Genomic DNA, 19,343 nt, shown 5'->3' on the forward strand with positions numbered 1-19,343 from the left:
TTCTGTGTCTTAGAATTAAGTTCTTTGTGATCCTGAACCAGGTCTCAACATAGCACTTGGTGTCACCAGTTACTTCTGGAGTTGTTAGGGGTTCTTCCAAAGAGCTGTGTCGCTTTAATTTTCCTAGAAGCAGCCCACTCCACAATGGGAAAATGCACAATGGGAAAAAGTAGGTTTCAAACAAAATTTGGATGATGTCTGGGCAAAAGTATACATTAGTCCCAGATTTCAGTTCATCTTCTGTCACTGAAGTGTTCCTGATGACATTTAGAACGGCCCTGAAGGCAGCTGTGAAGGGTGATCCACCACTGATTGTTTTCAGGTTTGTCTGCATTTCCTCTTCCCCACTGCAGGTAAGAAAGCAAAGCTCCACATCTGAAGTTTTGGTAATGAGGTTCTTTAACTCAGTTACACTTTTCTGTACATTTTCAGTTTCATTTTCTGTTGTGAATGCCACACACATATGCCTGAAGATTTCTTTTGCCTTGTCAAGCATTGTGGTGTTCTGGAGAAGGCCAAAGCAAAATGTGGCAAATTCTCTCAGCCCTCTGTCCTTAGTCTTTCGGCCAGCAGAATTTGAAAATGCCTTTATTGTGTGAGCCGCACATATGGGCACTATGGTGAACTCTGCATCCTTTATTTTTCCAGTGGTAATCAGGAATGCCTTCTCAAGGTACTGACGGATATTGTCCTTATTGAAGGACAAAAGGGTGCCCTGAATTAATGCCCAGCTGTAATCTACTTCTACTTAGTTGACACAAATTTTTGTGCATTTTGCCAAATTTGTTACAAACTTCAGTAACCAAAATGCAATAGTTGGGACATCATGGTCATTTGAAAGCATTTCAGTCACTGGGAGTGACGGTGCATCATGTCCCATCCCTGGCAGTGTTAGAGTGTAATACAACACTCGTTTAGCCTGTTGTGGTATTTTTGCTACCACACCACCTGTTGCATCTAGATAAAGGGAAAGGTTTTTTGTTTTTCTCAGATGTGCCACCAGGATTGACATACTCTGCTCTGTGAACAGATGCACATCAAATGGATTTATTTGCAAGTGCTGAACATACCAGGCCAGTTTGAATAACTAGTGTCACACTCCTTCATTATAGTTTGAATAACTAGTGTCACACTCCATCATTATAGTTTGAATAACTAGTGTCACACTCCATCATTATAGTTTGAATAACTAGTGTCACACTCCTTCAATATAGTTTGAATAACTAGTGTCACACTCCATCATTATAGTTTGAATAACTAGTGTCACACTCCATCATTATAGTTTGAATAACTAGTGTCACACTCCTTCATTATAGTTTGAATAACTAGTGTCACACTCCTTCAATATAGTTTGAATAACTAGTGTCACACTCCTTCATTATAGTTTGAATAACTAGTGTCACACTCCTTCATTATAGTTTGAATAACTAGTGTCACACTCCATCATTATAGTTTGAATAACTAGTGTCACACTCCTTCAATATAGTTTGAATAACTAGTGTCACACTCCTTCAATATAGTTTGAATAACTAGTGTCACACTCCTTCATTATAGTTTGAATAACTAGTGTCACACTCCTTCATTATAGTTTGAATAACTAGTGTCACACTCCTTCATTATAGTTTGAATAACTAGTGTCACACTCCTTCAATATAGTTTGAATAACTAGTGTCACACTCCATCATTATAGTTTGAATAACTAGTGTCACACTCCATCATTATAGTTTGAATAACTAGTGTCACACTCCATCATTATAGTTTGAATAACTAGTGTCACACTCCTTCAATATAGTTTGAATAACTAGTGTCACACTCCATCATTATAGTTTGAATAACTAGTGTCACACTCCTTCATTATAGTTTGAATAACTAGTGTCACACTCCTTCAATATAGTTTGAATAACTAGTGTCACACTCCTTCATTATAGTTTGAATAACTAGTGTCACACTCCATCATTATAGTTTGAATAACTAGTGTCACACTCCATCAATATAGTTTGAATAACTAGTGTCACACTCCTTCAATATAGTTTGAATAACTAGTGTCACACTCCGTCATTATAGTTTGAATAACTAGTGTCACACTCCTTCATTATAGTTTGAATAACTAGTGTCACACTCATTCAATATAGTTTGAATAACTAGTGTCACACTCCATCATTATAGTTTGAATAACTAGTGTCACACTCCATCATTATAGTTTGAATAACTAGTGTCACACTCCATCAATATAGTTTGAATAACTAGTGTCACACTCCTTCAATATAGTTTGAATAACTAGTGTCACACTCCATCATTATAGTTTGAATAACTAGTGTCACACTCCATCATTATAGTTTGAATAACTAGTGTCACACTCCTTCAATATAGTTTGAATAACTAGTGTCACACTCCTTCAATATAGTTTGAATAACTAGTGTCACACTCCATCAATATAGTTTGAATAACTAGTGTCACACTCCTTCAATATAGTTTGAATAACTAGTGTCACACTCTGTCATTATAGTTTGAATAACTAGTGTCACACTCCGTCATTATAGTTTGAATAACTAGTGTCACACTCCTTCATTATAGTTTGAATAACTAGTGTCACACTCCATCATTATAGTTTGAATAACTAGTGTCACCTTCATTATAGTTTGAATAACTAGTGTCACACTCCATCATAGTTTGAATAACTAGTGTCACACTCCATCATTATAGTTTGAATAACTAGTGTCACACTCCTTCATTATAGTTTGAATAACTAGTGTCACACTCCTTCATTATAGTTTGTGTGAGCATCATCTCAAGCATAACATTGTCATGAGTTCTGTTGGCTTTGTTAATCTCAGAAGAAATCACTTTGAGAATGTCACGTTTTAAACATCTGGTAATATTCCCAGCTACCAGCTCTTCTTTTGGGGTTCTCTGTAATTTGCTGTAATAAGTATTACTGATGCCTTGCAATAAGGCCTTAGCTATTTTCCCCCTCCTATGCATGCTTGCCCATCTGTGGCAAATCTCCCCCATTCTATGAAGGACACGGCCCCGGCGTTTCACTCGGACCTTTACCATTTTATCTGACTCTGGCTTGTGCAAAATAAGAAATGTGTACCTGGCTTTGCAGCACATGCCTTGAAAAACGGAGCTCGTCTTTTTCTGCTGAATGGTTTTTTCAGCCACTGGTATTTGAAAGACAGGGTACATACAGGATTTTTTTTCTGAAGCAATTGTAAAAGACGTGTGTCCATGATTTATGGAGATGTTTTGCGTGTTTTTTAGGAGCTATGTTTTTCCATTTCTTAGAGCTGATATTAATGCGAAATGCTCTAGGAACACTTTTTGTTTTGTGCCATTGTCTGTGCACATCCTTGTGTGCTGACTGAATCTCGTCTGTTTCTGCTTCACCCTGATTCAACCTTGCATCAGCAAACTGGCAAGTATTAATTTCAGTGTCAAGCTGGCTAGCACCATCTGTGTAGATATCCTTTTGATCCTGACCAGAGTGAGCTTGTTCACTTTCACTGAAACCGTCATCAAGAACATCATCCTGTACTTCATCCATGTTGTCAGATTTCTTCTGACAAGTGTCATCACAAACTTGGAATTCAGAGCATTTAGAAAATGTTGCCTCTCTAGTCAACTCCTTAACTGTGTCTCTTAGTCCCTGTCTATTATTGTTCCAAGCAACTGATAGCCATTTTCTGTTTATAATACTGTCATCATAAAAAATTCTTAAGGCTAATTTGAATTGAAATGGATTTTCTTTGGCAGATCGTGAAAAATAGTGAAGTGTTCAGCCACATTTTTAACACCTCCAGCTTCATTCCACAAACATCTCCTTGGCTTAATGTCTGCCTTCATGCTTTAAATAATTTTTTCAGCAGTTGTACAGGCTGTCTGTTAAAAATGAGCACACAAACAAAACACACATGCTAAGATGACTGTTCCTATCAAGTGAACAACTTCTATAGATCTGCCATGAATTTACTCGTTTATGTTTAATTTTCCTGCCTTTTCATTTACCTTGACTCGTTTATCCACCACCTTGCTTCTTCACAAAGAATTAGGTTTTAGTGTACTAATGTACTGAATGTGATTATCTTGTTTTATCTGTGGCTAATTCCTTGCCGTCAGTTGCACCCAGTGGTGAAAATAAAAATTACATGTAATCAGCTGAACTCCCATTTCAGCTAAGGGTATGCTTACGGGAGTAATCACCACACCTTACAAATCTGTTTAGATGATTTTGTTCTTTCAAATTATAACCAAACATCACAAGGATGAGAACCAAAAACACACGGAGAACAGCTCAACGTGTCTAAAAGTAAATAAGAGACGAGGGAGGGGATATGAAGCTTAGGTACAAGACCTAGAACTTCTACCTGGGATACCTGTCGGTCTGTCAACCAGAACACTGGCAGACAAACCAACATAGAAACGGAGAAAAGGAGAAACAGCAGAGAAGAAGACAGAAAAGAGAGAAAGACTGAGAACACTCAGGTAGTGATGGGTCTGACGACACCGAAACGTCGGCGCATGTGCCGAGCAAACAAGGCGAAACCCCGTGTCGGTGCGCGTATCACGTTAAGGAAAACCACGTGACCGACACAGTTCCTGTATCGTTTGGTTGTGAACGCGCCAAATTGTATTTATAAGGGAGAAAATGTATCGACACGTTTGTGGGTTTTGTTGGATGGAGTTTGTGTTCTTTGCGTTGAATTGGTTTTTTGGCTTGTCATTAATTACAATGGATCAACCAAGGAAGAGAAAGTTTTCTCCCGTGTGGGATCATTTTGATCTCATCACTGAAAATAAGGTAAATGATTATTCAGCTCTCGTTTTCACTGTTGATATTTTTCTTTTGGGTTATTCTAATTTCTTTATCAAGGTTATTTTAATTGTTTCACTTTTACGTTTATTACATTTAACATTTATTTCTTTTGTAGGTGAAATGTAGGATTTGCTCCCAAGAGCTGTCTTACTGTAACCGGAGCACTTCCACAATGCTGATGCATTATCGTGCCCGGCATGAGAAGGAAGAACCGGTTGACACGCACGTGATCAACCCTGGTGCTTCCAGAAAGCAGGCGATTGATGAGGCTGTAGTGAATATGATAATTACAGACTGTCAGCCGCTTAGCCTTGTGGAAGACAAGGGGTTCAGAGAGCTGCTCCAACTCCTTGAGCCCTCATATGTTCTGCCAAGCAGAAAGGTACGTGAAACAAACTGATGAATGGGTGTAATACACATTAACAACGTATATGCATGTTCTGTGCTGTCATTCATTAATGTACTCCATTTGTGTTACTAATGTTAGGCTATCAAGACCATGATTAGCCAGAGGTATGAGGAGTAAAAGGAGCAAGTAAAAAAAGAACTGAAGAGTGCAGTTACAGTTAGCCTAACGTCGGACATGTGGACATCCATCAACATGGAGGCGTACCTGGCTGTGACTTGTCACTATGTGGACAGTGAGAACCACACATTGTGTACATCAATGCTGGGAGTGGAACACTTTCCTCTGCAGCACACCGCTGAAAATATGGCCCAAGTAAAATCAAACTTAATAGAGGAGTGGGCCATTGCAGATAAAGTGACATGTCTGGTCACAGATGCAGCTGCAAACATGATTTCATGTGTCAAAAAGCTCCAAATCAGACACACAATTTGCATAGCGCATTCTTTAAATTTAACAGTTCGAAAATCATGCGACCAAATTGAGACACTCACTGATGTCCGAAATAAAGCAAGGCAGATAGTAACATACTTTAGAACCAGTACTACAGCAAAAGAGAAGCTGGCACAAGTTCAGCTACAGATGGGAGGACCAGTGAAGAAATTAATGACTGAGGTGTCAACTAGATGGAACAGCACAAATATAATGCTGGAACGCATTGTGGAACAGAAGGAGTCGGTGTTGGTATCCCTGGCCTCTTTAAAAAGTGATATACCTCAGCTAACTACAGATGATTACAAAATCATAGAGGAGACGCTGCGTGTGCTTGCTCCATTTAATCAAGCAACAGTGGAGCTCTCTGAGGAAAAAAGAGTGTCTGGATCAAAAGTAATCCCAATGCTTAAAATGTTGCACCACTCACTGCAACGAAATGCATTAAATGTAACAACGGAAATTGCTATTAATCTTGTGGAAAACCTTAAAAGAAGACTGCTAGAAACACTGTGCAACCTGGAGTCATTAAGTGTCATGACAATACCAACACTGCTGGACCCTCGGTTCAAGACGATGGCATTCTTAAGTGCGTCAAAAGCCAATGAAGCAGTGAAACGATTAAAATCTGAGTGCGCAGCAGAAATGAGAAAGGCTATACCAACACAAATGGAAGATGACCAAGCTGGACCTTCAACTCAAACGTCTGCTCCCAGTTCAGGTATTTCATGATTGTTAATTGTGTTCATTTGTATTTTATTATTCTTGCAAATCATTCCATGTGATTAGAAATACATAATTAGTAATGTAGATGCATTACATTTATTCATCAGATGACAACCTGTGGCAGCAGCTGGACATGGACGTCAAGGAGAGCCAGTCCAAATCAAATGTCACCACTGATTCAATTATTGAGGTACAAAGGTACATCTCTGAGGCGAACACACCAAGATCACAGGATCCATTAAAATACTGGGAAACACAAAGACTTCATTACCCTACTTTATATAAACTGGCAATGAAATATCTATGTACGCCGTCATCAGTGCCCTGTGAAAGGGTCTTTTCAAAAGCAGGAGAAATTGTATGTAAACGGCGCAATCGCCTGAGCCCAAATATTTTAAAGCAGCTGATGTTTCTAAATAAAAACTTGTGAATGAACCTTGTTCAGTCCGTTTCCCGTTTTTATTGAAGTTGCCTGCAATGACTCTTTAAATCCAGTAGATGTCGCCATTAAGTGATACAGCAACACTGTTTCAACACTGTGTCGACACACTTTGGGGAAATGTGCCATACACCCATGAGGCCTCGTCTGCCCATCACTATCAACCAACAGATCGCGCTAAAGTTGGCTCAGCGTTCTATATTCGCCAGACATTCACGAAAGAATGGGCTCGTTATTAAAAAAAAAACAACATGTAGTGTATGCGATAAATACCTATTATATAATTCCTACATATTGTGAATGTATCCCCACACAATGATTTTCAATAAAAATACATTTAGAAGATGTGAAAAGATTACATATAGGAATGAACGAAGAGTTCATGTTAGTCGGTAAGCGCTTCAGTGCCAAGACAACTTTTCAAAATAAAAGTCATGGGTTAATTCAACTTTTTAACATGTGCAACTGAACACGTGAACCTACAAACACAAAGATATCAAGTACATACAAGGAGCAATGCATTTTATGTGCATCTGGACTTGTGAAACATTTCTCACATTTGTGAAAACAAATCAAAGCTCAGATTTCCTATATTTTGCATTGGTGGACCAGAATACATGTGCCTCACTATTAAATAACATGACCTAGACCCCCCATTTCAGGCCTATGATCAAGTACACATAAGGAGCAATGCATTTCATGTGCATCTGGACTTGTGAAACATTTCTCACATTTGTGAAAACACATCAAAGCTCAGATTTCCTATATTTTTGTAACGGTGGGTCGGTCCGGACGCCACCAGAGGGCGCAAACAGTCACCCGTACACCAACCAACACGCCTACCACTTCGCAGCGCACACCCTCACATCCAAGGACACGCCCACGTTCCCAATCACCTGAGTTTTGACACCTGTTACTAATCTGGTTTGCCCTCTTATATTCCCACAGGTCGCGCTGTGCAGCGCTGCTCATTCTCCGTGCTACCTTGCCTCGCTGCGTGGGAGAGTCCCTTTACTATCTGTTTGCCATACTTCAGTCGTAGTTGATTTTCTGTTGTGTTCGATCTGCCATGGTGCCTGAGTTTCTCTGTTCGTTTCTGTCATGGAGAATAAACGCTTGCGTGCACAGCCTCCGCCTGCTGCTGCCTCTGTCCCCACGTCACAATTTTGCATTGGTGGCACAGAATACATGGGGCTCACTGTTAAATAACATGACCTAGACCCCCCATTTCAGGTCTATAGTGAAGTACACATAAGGAGCAATGCATTTCATGTGCATCTGGACTTATGAAACATTTTACACATTTGTGAAAACAAATCACAGCTCAGATTTCCTGTTTTTCCACTGGTAGATTAAATAAGCTTTTTACCAGTTTCACAAATATTAATTCCTTAGTAATAAAAACTTTGTTGTTTCCCTGCACAATATTTACCACATTAATAACCAGACTTCTGTGTTGACAAAGTTTTACCTGCTTTTGTGGAATAGTGGACTATCAGGGGACTGATACAGTTAGGTTTTTGCATCTGATATACAGAATCTCTCCATCACCTTATTGTGTACTGTAAGGAACCATGTAAAGCATTAAATGGGCCTGAGACCTCAGCATCAACCCACAGTCTTTGAGAGGTCATAGGTCATAGTTGGGTCAAAGCCTGCTTCAACTGCTTCCTACTAGCAACATACTTGGGTCAAAGCTGATGAATGAAGGACAATTACATCATGACAGTTCAGCTACCAGGTGTAAGAGAGGGAGGAGCTTGAAGGTAAGAGAAAGGGACATGAATGGAGGATTCACATCCAACACTCCAAAATTAAGGTTTTATGTTGTTCTCAATGACTTTGTTATTGCATACCCTGTTGGTGTAAAAAAATAAACTGTTTTTTTCCCCATCACCTGACTCCCTGTCCACTGAGTAATTTGGTTTTGTGCATGACACCTAGCTTTAGATTATCAGTCAAGCAACCAATGAGTATATTGAAGATGAGTTGTGAGTGGTGTCATATCATACATGTATTCTCTGAAAGAAGGGATTTGAGTGCCATCCTGCAACTTCTTTCCACCAACAACCCACTTAAAAGCCAAAATAAACACATCCATTGACATGGTAAATGCCAACAGTAAAATTCTACAACCTGCCATTATGCCCATTTAGACAGCCAAGATATGGTATTTTCACCTGTTTTAAAGCAAAATGGGATATCAAAATGGGACATCCACCTAGTGTCTGGTACCTGAAAGAGGTCATATGCCTTCCACAAAAATTGATTAGTGCTGTGGTACATCCTGAGAAGCCAGAAATGTGCTGATTAACTTCACACAACTATAGCTGTCAGGGTTGCACCCAGGCGCGTTCCTCCGGTCGCCACAAGGAGGAGCCCGCGAGCTAGGCATGGGGGCAATCAGACGCAATAGGCTACAGGTGTTTGCAGCCTACTTAATGTGAGCAACTTCAGCAGTCCATTGCTGAAGTTGTTTGTTGTTGTTACACTCACAGCCCAACCCATTTGTCTCTCGCTGTTATTTTCTCTCTGCGTTTCATTCGCCTACTCTCATTTTTCCCCTGAGTGTAGTGATGGGCAGACGAGGCCTCATGGGTGTATGGCACATTTCCCCAAACTGTGTCGACACAGTGTTGCTGTATCACTTAATGGCGACATCTACTGGATTTAAAGAGTCATTGCAGGTAACTTCAATAAAAACGGGAAACGGACTGAACAAGGTTCATTCACAAGTTTTTATTTAGAAACATCAGCTGCTTTAAAATATTTGGGCTCAGGCGATTGCACCGTTTACATACAATTTCTCCTGCTTTTGAAAAGACCCTTTCACGGGGCACTGATGATGACGGCGTACATAGATATTTCATTGCCAGTTTATATAAAGTAGGGTAATGAAGTCTTTGTGTTTCCCAGTATTTTAATGGATCCTGTGATCTTGGTGTGTTCGCCTCAGAGATGTACCTTTGTACCTCAATAATTGAATCAGTGGTGACATTTGATTTGGACTGGCTCTCCTTGACGTCCATGTCCAGCTGCTGCCACAGGTTGTCATCTGATGAATAAATGTAATGCATCTACATTACTAATTATGTATTTCTAATCACATGGAATGATTTGCAAGAATAATAAAATACAAATAAACACAATTAACAATCATGAAATACCTGAACTGGGAGCAGACGTTTGAGTTGAAGGTCCAGCTTGGTCATCTTCCATTTGTGTTGGTATAGCCTTTCTCATTTCTGCTGCGCACTCAGATTTTAATCGTTTCACTGCTTCATTGGCTTTTGACGCACTTAAGAATGCCATCGTCTTGAACCGAGGGTCCAGCAGTGTTGGTATTGTCATGACACTTAATGACTCCAGGTTGCACAGTGTTTCTAGCAGTCTTCTTTTAAGGTTTTCCACAAGATTAATAGCAATTTCCGTTGTTACATTTAATGCATTTCGTTGCAGTGAGTGGTGCAACATTTTAAGCATTGGGATTACTTTTGATCCAGACACTCTTTTTTCCTCAGAGAGCTCCACTGTTGCTTGATTAAATGGAGCAAGCACACGCAGCGTCTCCTCTATGATTTTGTAATCATCTGTAGTTAGCTGAGGTATATCACTTTTTAAAGAGGCCAGGGATACCAACACCGACTCCTTCTGTTCCACAATGAGTTCCAGCATTATATTTGTGCTGTTCCATCTAGTTGACACCTCAGTCATTCATTTCTTCACCGGTCCTCCCATCTGTAGCTGAACTTGTGCCAGCTTCTCTTTTGCTGTAGTACTGGTTCTAAAGTATGTTACTATCTGCCTTGCTTTATTTCGGACATCAGTGAGTGTCTCAATTTGGTCGCATGATTTTCGAACTGTTAAATTTAAAGAATGCGCTATGCAAATCGTGTGTCTGATTTGGAGCTTTTTGACACATGAAATCATGTTTGCAGCTGCATCTGTGACCAGACATGTCACTTTATCTGCAATGGCCCACTCCTCTATTAAGTTTGATTTTACTTGGGCCATATTTTCAGCGGTGTGCTGCAGAGGAAAGTGTTCCACTCCCAGCATTGATGTACACAATGTGTGGTTCTCACTGTCCACATAGTGACAAGACACAGCCAGGTACGCCTCCATGTTGATGGATGTCCACATGTCCGACGTTAGGCTAACTGTAACTGCACTCTTCAGTTCTTTTTTTACTTGCTCCTTTTACTCCTCATACCTCTGGCTAATCATGGTCTTGATAGCCTAACATTAGTAACACAAATGGAGTACATTAATGAATGACAGCACAGAACATGCATATACGTTGTTAATGTGTATTACACCCATTCATCAGTTTGTTTCACGTACCTTTCTGCTTGGCAGAACATATGAGGGCTCAAGGAGTTGGAGCAGCTCTCTGAACCCCTTGTCTTCCACAAGGCTAAGCGGCTGACAGTCTGTAATTATCATATTCACTACAGCCTCATCAATCTCCTGCTTTCTGGAAGCACCAGGGTTGATTACGTGCGTGTCAACCGGTTCTTCCTTCTCATGCCGGGCACGATAATGCATCAGCATTGTGGAAGTGCTCCGGTTACAGTAAGACAGCTCATGGGAGCAAATCCTACATTTCACCTACAAAAGAAATAAATGTTAAATGTAATAAAGGTAAAAGTGAAACAATTAAAATAACCTTGATAAAGAAATTAGAATAACCCAAAAGAAAAATATCAACAGTGAAAACGAGAGCTGAATAATCATTTACCTTATTTTCAGTCATGAGATCAAAATGATCCCACACGGGAGAAAACTTTCTCTTCCTTGGTTGATCCATTGTATTTAATGACAAGCCAAAAAACCAATTCAACGCAAAGAACACAAACTCCATCCAACAAAACCCACAAACGTGTCGATACATTTTCTCCCTTATAAATACAATTTGGCGCGTTCACAACCAAACGATACAGGAACTGTGTCGGTCACGTGGTTTTCCTTAACGTGATACGCGCACCGACACGGGGTTTCGCCTTGTTTGCTCGGCACATGCGCCGAGGTTTCGGTGTCGTCAGACCCATCACTATTGGTTGACCCCGCCTTCACCGGTCGCTCTGAAGTAGGAGCACGCCAAAGTCCCAGGTGAGCGGACGAAACACGAAAGGTTAACATACCTCGCAAAAATGAGCAAAATGACCCAAATTTTCACTTAGTGCACACACATAACTTGGGACTTTGTTCGGCGCAACAATGTTGTTGACTGGTGAGTACCAAGAAAGACACAAAAATGCATCGGCGCATGCGGCAGAGTTTAGTTCTTCGCAAGTATTCCCTCGAGGCATATATTCGGCTAAATCTATCTTTTTTCATGAATGGCAACAGGTCACTCCTATGTAAAATCATTCTTAATCTATTACACGTCATTTTCCGATTGTCAGAGTGGTCTAGTGTACTAGCTTGTATAAAACCGACGCGAGACCTTACCAGCGAAAGTGAAATTAAAAGGAAGTAATAGCCTACAGAAGCGTACCGATAGTTTGGCAGCAAATGGGCTTAAGGGACATTTTGTGTTTAGTCAGCTCTTGATGAGATCAATCTAATGACAAAAATATTATATACAGATATTAAACCAATTTGAATACATTATGAAACGTTAATAAACAAACATGGCTGAGGGCGGTCCTGTCAGATTTTGTTAAGCCCCTCTTGTTCCAAGCCCTTGATACGTATGACCGTATAATGATCTATAATTTTTTTTCTACTTTCTCCTGTATTTGTTTGAAGTGTTCACACTTTTATGTTCCCATTTTGTTGATCAGTTAATTTCCACAAACTGCTTTAAAGTTCATGTTGCTCAGCTCATTTATTTTCTCTTTCATGATACCTACGAAAAAAATAACAAGACAATTACTTTGTTATATTAGTTACTAGAACACATAATATAATTTACATCATCGTGGCCCATTTTTAATTCACTAACTGTACTCTTGAATCTTCTGCAGTTTCCTTAGGGATTTGTGTTATCTTTAGGTATATAATCTTTAATGTGTTTTTTTCCCCTTAGTGTGTGAGAATGCCACTGAACTGTCACTGGCTTGTCTGGTGATGCTTCTGTCCATTTTATTCTGGAGATGGAGATCAAGGAGGACTATAAATTCTCGGCACAGTAAAGGTAATAAAGGCCTTTCTGTTATTGTAAATGCTTCAGTATTTCAATCTACAGAATAAGCCATTATTTTTCAGGAGATGAATACATTGGTTTGTTCTGCAGATACTTGTGAGTCCAGGTTAGGCCCAAACACAGCCCACAAGCAACCGGGTTTGTCTCAGGATGAGAGGAGGATGTATGTGACAGGAAACCAGCTGCATTCTGATCATGATGTAGTTCCTGGTTCAGTGTGTTCACCTCTGGTTCAGACTCCTTGCTCTCCTCCTATTGGATGTTCTATTGTCCAGACTCCGCCCACTGTTCCTACTGGATGCTCTGTTGCTGTGAGTGCTGAGCATGGCAGCAGTGTAGCTGCTCCGACGTTCAACAGCAACAACTTCTATAGCGCAAACTTTACCTTCACTACTAAGAGTGCTGACAATGGTATGCAATAATTCATTTAAGCAGTTCATTTAAGCATGAGAATTCAAAATATTTCTACTTTGTATTTAATTGAACTAAGTATTATTTTTTACAGAGTCGTTTGAAGAACAAAAAGCCCACTTAGGTAAGCCCGAGGCATGGATTTGCCCCTTTCAGTGGTTCTTGGACATTTAAGGATTTAATAGAGATAAAAATTAGAAGTGGTATGTTCCCCAGGCAAAACATTGTTCTGTTGATTGGTGTTCAGTTCAGTTTAGTTTGAACTAACTATTTGTTATTAGATCTGAGACAGATGAATGTCAGTTTTTGCTGATTAGCATATTCCAAAAAACATTTCACATAAAGTAACAAGACATAAATGTTATATCTCATGAATACAAAATGATATGGTTTTTAGGTTTTAATGCAGTGCTTTCACATTCTGTGAACTTTCCATATATGGGCCATGAAATACAATTAATTCATTGTTTATTTTAACTATTCTACTACCAGATTGTGTAAAGAACATTTTGGAGAGTCACAAAGCCAACATGAAGAAAAAAATCGAGTGTATTTTTGAAGGAAAAAAGGATCTAAAAAATAAAATCCATTTGAAGAAGGTTTACACACAGGTCTTTATCACAGAAGGAGAACTCAAAGATGTAAATAAAGAACATGAAATACTGAAGATTGACAAAGCATTCGGCATGAAAAAATGTCAGGACACTCCAATCAACTGTAATCAAATTTTTAATTTACCATGGAAAGATGAAACAAACAAGCTTGTGTTGACCAAAGGTGTTGCTGGCATTGGAAAAACAGTTTCTGTTCAGAAATTCATTCTTGATTGGGCAGAGAAAGAAGCAAATGAGGACATAGACTGCATATTTCTCCTTCCATTTCGAGAGATCAACTTGGTTAAAGATGAAGAGTACAGTTTTCATGAATTACTGTTGGAATTCCACCCCGAACTGGCAAAACTAAAAGAAACCGAAATGTATGAAGGCCACAAGCTCGTTTTCATCTTTGATGGGCTTGATGAGAGTCGACTGCCATTGGATTTCAACGGCCGCATGGTGAGGAGCATAACAAAGAAAGCATCTGTGGATGCCCTGATTACAAGCCTCATCAGTGGAAATATACTTCCTTCTGCCCTGATCTGGATAACCTCCCGACCAGCAGCAGCTCATCAAGTCCCTTCAGAGTATGTGAGCCTATTCACAGAGGTACGAGGCTTCACTGATGAACAGAAGGAGGAATACTTCAGAAAGAGAATACCAGATGAGAATGAAGCTTCTAAAATAATCTACCATATTAAGACATCTCGCAGTCTCCATATCATGTGCCATATACCTGTCTTCTGCTGGATCACAGCTACTGTTCTTCAGGCCATGCTGGTGGAAAACCAGGGCGAAGACATTCCCACCACACTGACTGAAATGTACATCCACTTCCTTCTTATACAAATGAACATAAAGAACCAGAAGTATGACATGAAAGTGGAACGAGACATGACAAAGCTGATGGAATCCAACAGAGGAATGATCTTGAAACTGGCTAAGCTGGCATTTGAACAACTGAAAGAGGAGAATATAATGTTCTATGAAGATGACCTGAGAGCCTGTGGCATTGGTATCACCGAAGACTCAGAATACAGTGGAATTTGCACAGAGATCTTCAAGCAGGAATCTGTACTTCATGAGAAGAAGGTTTACTGCTTCATACATTTGAGTGTTCAAGAGTTCCTTGCTGCTCTCCATGTGTTCTGTTGCTTCCTGAAGAAAAACATAGATGAACTGCAGTTCTTCTTTGATATCTTCCCTACGATTATTCCTACTAATCTTCAGTTGGATCTCTTATTAAAGAAGGCAATAGACAAAGCCAAGCATAGCGAGAAAGGACATTTAGACCTTTTCTTGCGTTTCCTGTTGGGTATCTCACTCGATTCCAATCAGAAACTTCTGATAGGCCTGCTGCCACACACGGAGAACACAAAAAAGAGCATTAGTAAAGTAATCCAGCACATCAGGCAGATGCAGAACAAAAATCCAGAACTGCCCCCTGAGACATCCATCAATCAATTCTTCTGCCTGCTCGAACTCAAAGACAGATCCCTGTACAACCAAATCAAGAAATATATGAATGTGGAGAAATTTCCAGAGAGAGAACTCTCCTTATCAAATTGCTCAGCTCTAGCCTACATGCTGTTGATGTCTGAAGAGGTGTTAGATGAGTTCAACCCAAAGAAATACAATGAATCAAATGCTGCCTGCAGAAGACTGGTGCCTGCTGTGCGGTGTTGCAGAAAAGCTCTGTGAGTGTTTAATAGGCTTTTTTATACTGGTGTTTGATGTCATGAAAAAGAAAATGTATCCATAATTTAGGAAGCCTTTCAGATTTTAGATACGTTCTCTTCACAGTCTCTTCATTCATAATAAACTGTTACTTTACACATCCAATGGTTGCAGGTTGGCTAGGTGCGAGTTGACTGAGACTTGCTGTGAAGATGTATCTGCAGCTCTACAGGATGAAAACTCTCTTCTTAGAGAGTTGGATCTCAGCGATAATTACATAATAGAAACAGGAGCACAGCACCTGTCAAGTGGACTGAAGAGCTCACACTGTAAACTGGAGATGCTGAGGTCAGTTGTTTGTTGGATTCAGTTATAAACTGAATCAAATGTCATGCTTATTCTTATCACTTTATTTTAGGTTAGCTCGATGCCATTTCACACAGAATACCTGTGCAGAATTGGCTTCTGCCCTGAGCTCCATTTTGTCATGCTGTCTGAAAGAACTGGACCTCAGCAACAATGATCTTGAAGATTCAGGACTGAAGCAACTCTTATCTGGATTTCAGAATTCGTGCTGTAAACTTGGCATTCTGAGGCAAGTATTCATGATTAACCACAGCTCTGGTTTAAGCTCTCGATGCTAAATGTATCTGTCAATCCCCATACCAAATCATTGCGGTTGTGACATAGCTTGCATATGAATTTATGATGATGCATTATGCAACTTAAAAGGAATTTGATATACATGGGATACAAGCTTGTCATAATTCTGAAGAGCCATCTGAGTGTGGTGTTATTGAGCAGTATATATTAAATCACATTTATCAATCTACGTGCAAGGTGACACGACAACTTAGATGCATGTGGAGTTTAAGAGAAGTGTTACTGACAACAGGAGAAATCTAAAACGCAGACAGGCAAAGGTCAAACGACATTATCCACATCCACTATCATGACCTATCGTCATACCTGTGTGTTGGTTATTTTGACTTTTCAAGATTTTTGGGCTGCTCTTTTGAATTTGCCCTTGCTTTACTATCAGCCAATCGCATGGCCCTCTACCTGTCCCTTCTATTAATAAATGTTAATAAATAAACATAAACAGTTTTAGTGTATCCTGTATATCAGTCATTTGTGACAACGTGTGTACAGTTGGAATGCAATTGCAGTGTTTTCATGTTCAGGTCTGGTTTGATTATCACATTTAGCCTTCTTTATGCTGGTACATATGCCCATTTTAAGTGACTGACAGTGCTATGTTGCTATCCAAGGCTGGGCTGGTGTAAACTCACAGAGAAGAGCTGTGTGTTCCTCTCCTCCATTCTTCACTGTGGTTCTGATCCTCCTCTAAGAGAGCTGGACCTGAGCAACAATGATCTACAAGACACAGGCATAAAGCTGCTCTCTAGTGGACTGAAGGATCCTACATGTAGATTGGAGATACTGGGGTCAGTGTTGAAGAAAAGTTATGCCTAATTTAATTTAATCCATTTCTACATGTGAATCCGTATGTGCTGACTTGAGGTTCATCAGTGCAGTCCATGTTTGGGCTCTGATTTAGATCCCAACAAGCTCCAAATTAAGGTATCAAGAACAGAGCTATATATATATATATATATATATAAGTTATATGTAATAGTGACATTCTAACTTCAGATATTTTTCAAACCCAAGTAATTTGTAACAGAGTAGCAGAATACTTTTGATGAATACTGTTGATTTAAGCAATATATTTAAAACAAACTATAGCTTAGAGAAAAATACAAATATAAAAAAAAACAGAAACACAATTTATATTTTTTTGTTAAACAAATTACTTCTCAACATAGCATATATCCACATTGTAATTGAGGTACAGTATGCATTGTTTTTCTACTATTGTAAGTATTCATTTCAAAGCAAAATATTCACAGTTAATTAATGTATTAACTTTTAATATGTGTTTGTAGGTTGTCTGGTTGTCTGGTCACAGAGGAAGGCTGTTCTTCTCTGGCTTCTGCTCTGAGCTCAAACCCCTCACACCTGAAAGAACTGGATCTGACCTACAACCACCCAGGAGAGTCAGGAGTGAAGCTGCTCTCTGCTAGACTGGAGGATCCACACTGCACACTATTACTCAAGTTAGTAGCACAATTAAAATAATGTAAAATTTATAATGGTAAAAATGTCAGTAAATTAATAATAATTCTAATTTACCCAATTTTACGCCCAACCCAAATTTAATTGACCAGTCAAGATGTAATCAGCATCCACATTCTGCTTTGTGTGTGCTTGAGATTGCTGAGCTTAAGTTGGTGTAAAGCTTGTCTGTGAGGGTTTCTGTACGCTGTTTGTATTCCACAACATGGATAGTCCATTCAGCATCACATTCACCACTGGGTTACATACAGCTTGGGTGCATCACTGTGCAAACAATGATGTGTGTGAGCCCACACGCGTGTGTGTGTGTGTGTGTGTGTGTGTGTGTGTGTGTGTGTGTGTGTGTGTGTGTGTGTGTGTGTGTGTATATGTCTGGCTCAGTGCAGGCAGTTCCCACAGCTCTCCTGACACATACAGGTGTAGGTTTTCTTTCCTTCTTAGCTACATTAGCATTATAGCTCCCACATAAACCTAAAGACCACAAGAACTGAACACCAAAAATGTCTTAGTTGTTCAACTGTAAATGTACCCCATTTACAGTTGAACAACTAAGACATTTTTGGTGTTCAGTTCTTGTGGTCTTTAGGTTTATGTGGGAGCTATAATGCTAAGGGACAGTTGTATTATGTTTTCTTGTGCCAAGCAATTTTTCTAATGAGAAGTTTTGCGTGCATTTATAATATCATGTGCTTTCATTCTTTTACTATAGGACAGACCCAAAGGGTGAAGTGTTTATTAAACCAGGGATGAGAAAGTGTATGTTCACATACTCACACTCAGCTTGTCTGATTCATTCACTGTCCTTAGTCTCTCTGCTGTGCGTTAACTGATGAACCTGATGAACCCATTTCTGTCCCATAGATTCTTGTGCGCTTACGTTCGACCCAAACACGGCACACCAGGTACTCTGCCTGTCCGATGCTGACACGAAGGTGACAAACATGTATGAACATCAACAGCATCCAGATCATCCAGACAGATTTGAAATGTTTTCACAAGTGCTGTGTAAAGAGAGTCTTTCAGGTCGCTGTTACTGGGAGGTTGATTTTAAAGATTCAGATCCTGCAATAGGAGTCACTTATCAAGATATTCAAAGGAAAGAAGTTGGAATTGCTTTGTTTGATGCTCAAGCTCAGATTGGTTTAAATGGTTTGTCATGGTGTCTTAGTTGCATTTATAATGGCTATCAGGCCAGTCATGATTCAGTGCACATAACAATACATGCTGCTGATTCACAGTCAAGTAGAATAGGAGTGTATCTGGACTGGACAGCTAGTACTCTCTCTTTTTACCGCATCTCTTCCCACACTCAGACACACATACACACCTTCCAGGTTGCTTTCCAGAAGCCTGTTTATGCTGCATTCGCCCTGAACAAGGGCTCTGTTGCTCTGTGTCAGATGGACTAATGGAACTTCTTGATATACTGTATACTGAAATACTGAAAATAATATATTTTCAGATAGATATATATATATATATATATATATATATATATATATATATATATATATATATATATATATATATATTTACCACTGCTCATGCTC

The 19,343-nt window shown here is 39.5% G+C and overlaps 2 protein-coding genes across 2 annotated transcripts; both read left to right on the plus strand.

The window, feature by feature from the left end:
* The first annotated feature begins 4,579 nt into the window (after nt 1-4,579).
* On the plus strand, nt 4,580-6,820 carry LOC143486142 (zinc finger BED domain-containing protein 4-like). Its single transcript, XM_076985994.1, has 4 exons — nt 4,580-4,801; nt 4,932-5,198; nt 5,304-6,375; nt 6,488-6,820. The coding sequence occupies exons 3-4, from the start codon at nt 5,400-5,402 to the stop codon at nt 6,808-6,810; spliced, it is 1,299 nt and encodes a 432-aa protein (XP_076842109.1). The 5' UTR covers nt 4,580-4,801; nt 4,932-5,198; nt 5,304-5,399; the 3' UTR covers nt 6,811-6,820.
* Nucleotides 6,821-11,878: 5,058 nt separating this feature from the next.
* On the plus strand, nt 11,879-19,255 carry LOC143486139 (NACHT, LRR and PYD domains-containing protein 12-like). Its single transcript, XM_076985989.1, has 11 exons — nt 11,879-12,052; nt 12,854-12,961; nt 13,061-13,381; nt 13,476-13,505; nt 13,874-15,674; nt 15,829-16,002; nt 16,073-16,249; nt 16,926-17,102; nt 17,604-17,774; nt 18,503-18,549; nt 18,655-19,255. The coding sequence occupies exons 1-11, from the start codon at nt 12,040-12,042 to the stop codon at nt 19,200-19,202; spliced, it is 3,567 nt and encodes a 1,188-aa protein (XP_076842104.1). The 5' UTR covers nt 11,879-12,039; the 3' UTR covers nt 19,203-19,255.
* Nucleotides 19,256-19,343: the final 88 nt, after the last annotated feature.

Source organism: Brachyhypopomus gauderio, unplaced genomic scaffold (genome assembly GCF_052324685.1).
Source record: "Brachyhypopomus gauderio isolate BG-103 unplaced genomic scaffold, BGAUD_0.2 sc44, whole genome shotgun sequence".
NCBI classification, from domain to species: Eukaryota; Metazoa; Chordata; class Actinopteri; order Gymnotiformes; family Hypopomidae; genus Brachyhypopomus; species Brachyhypopomus gauderio.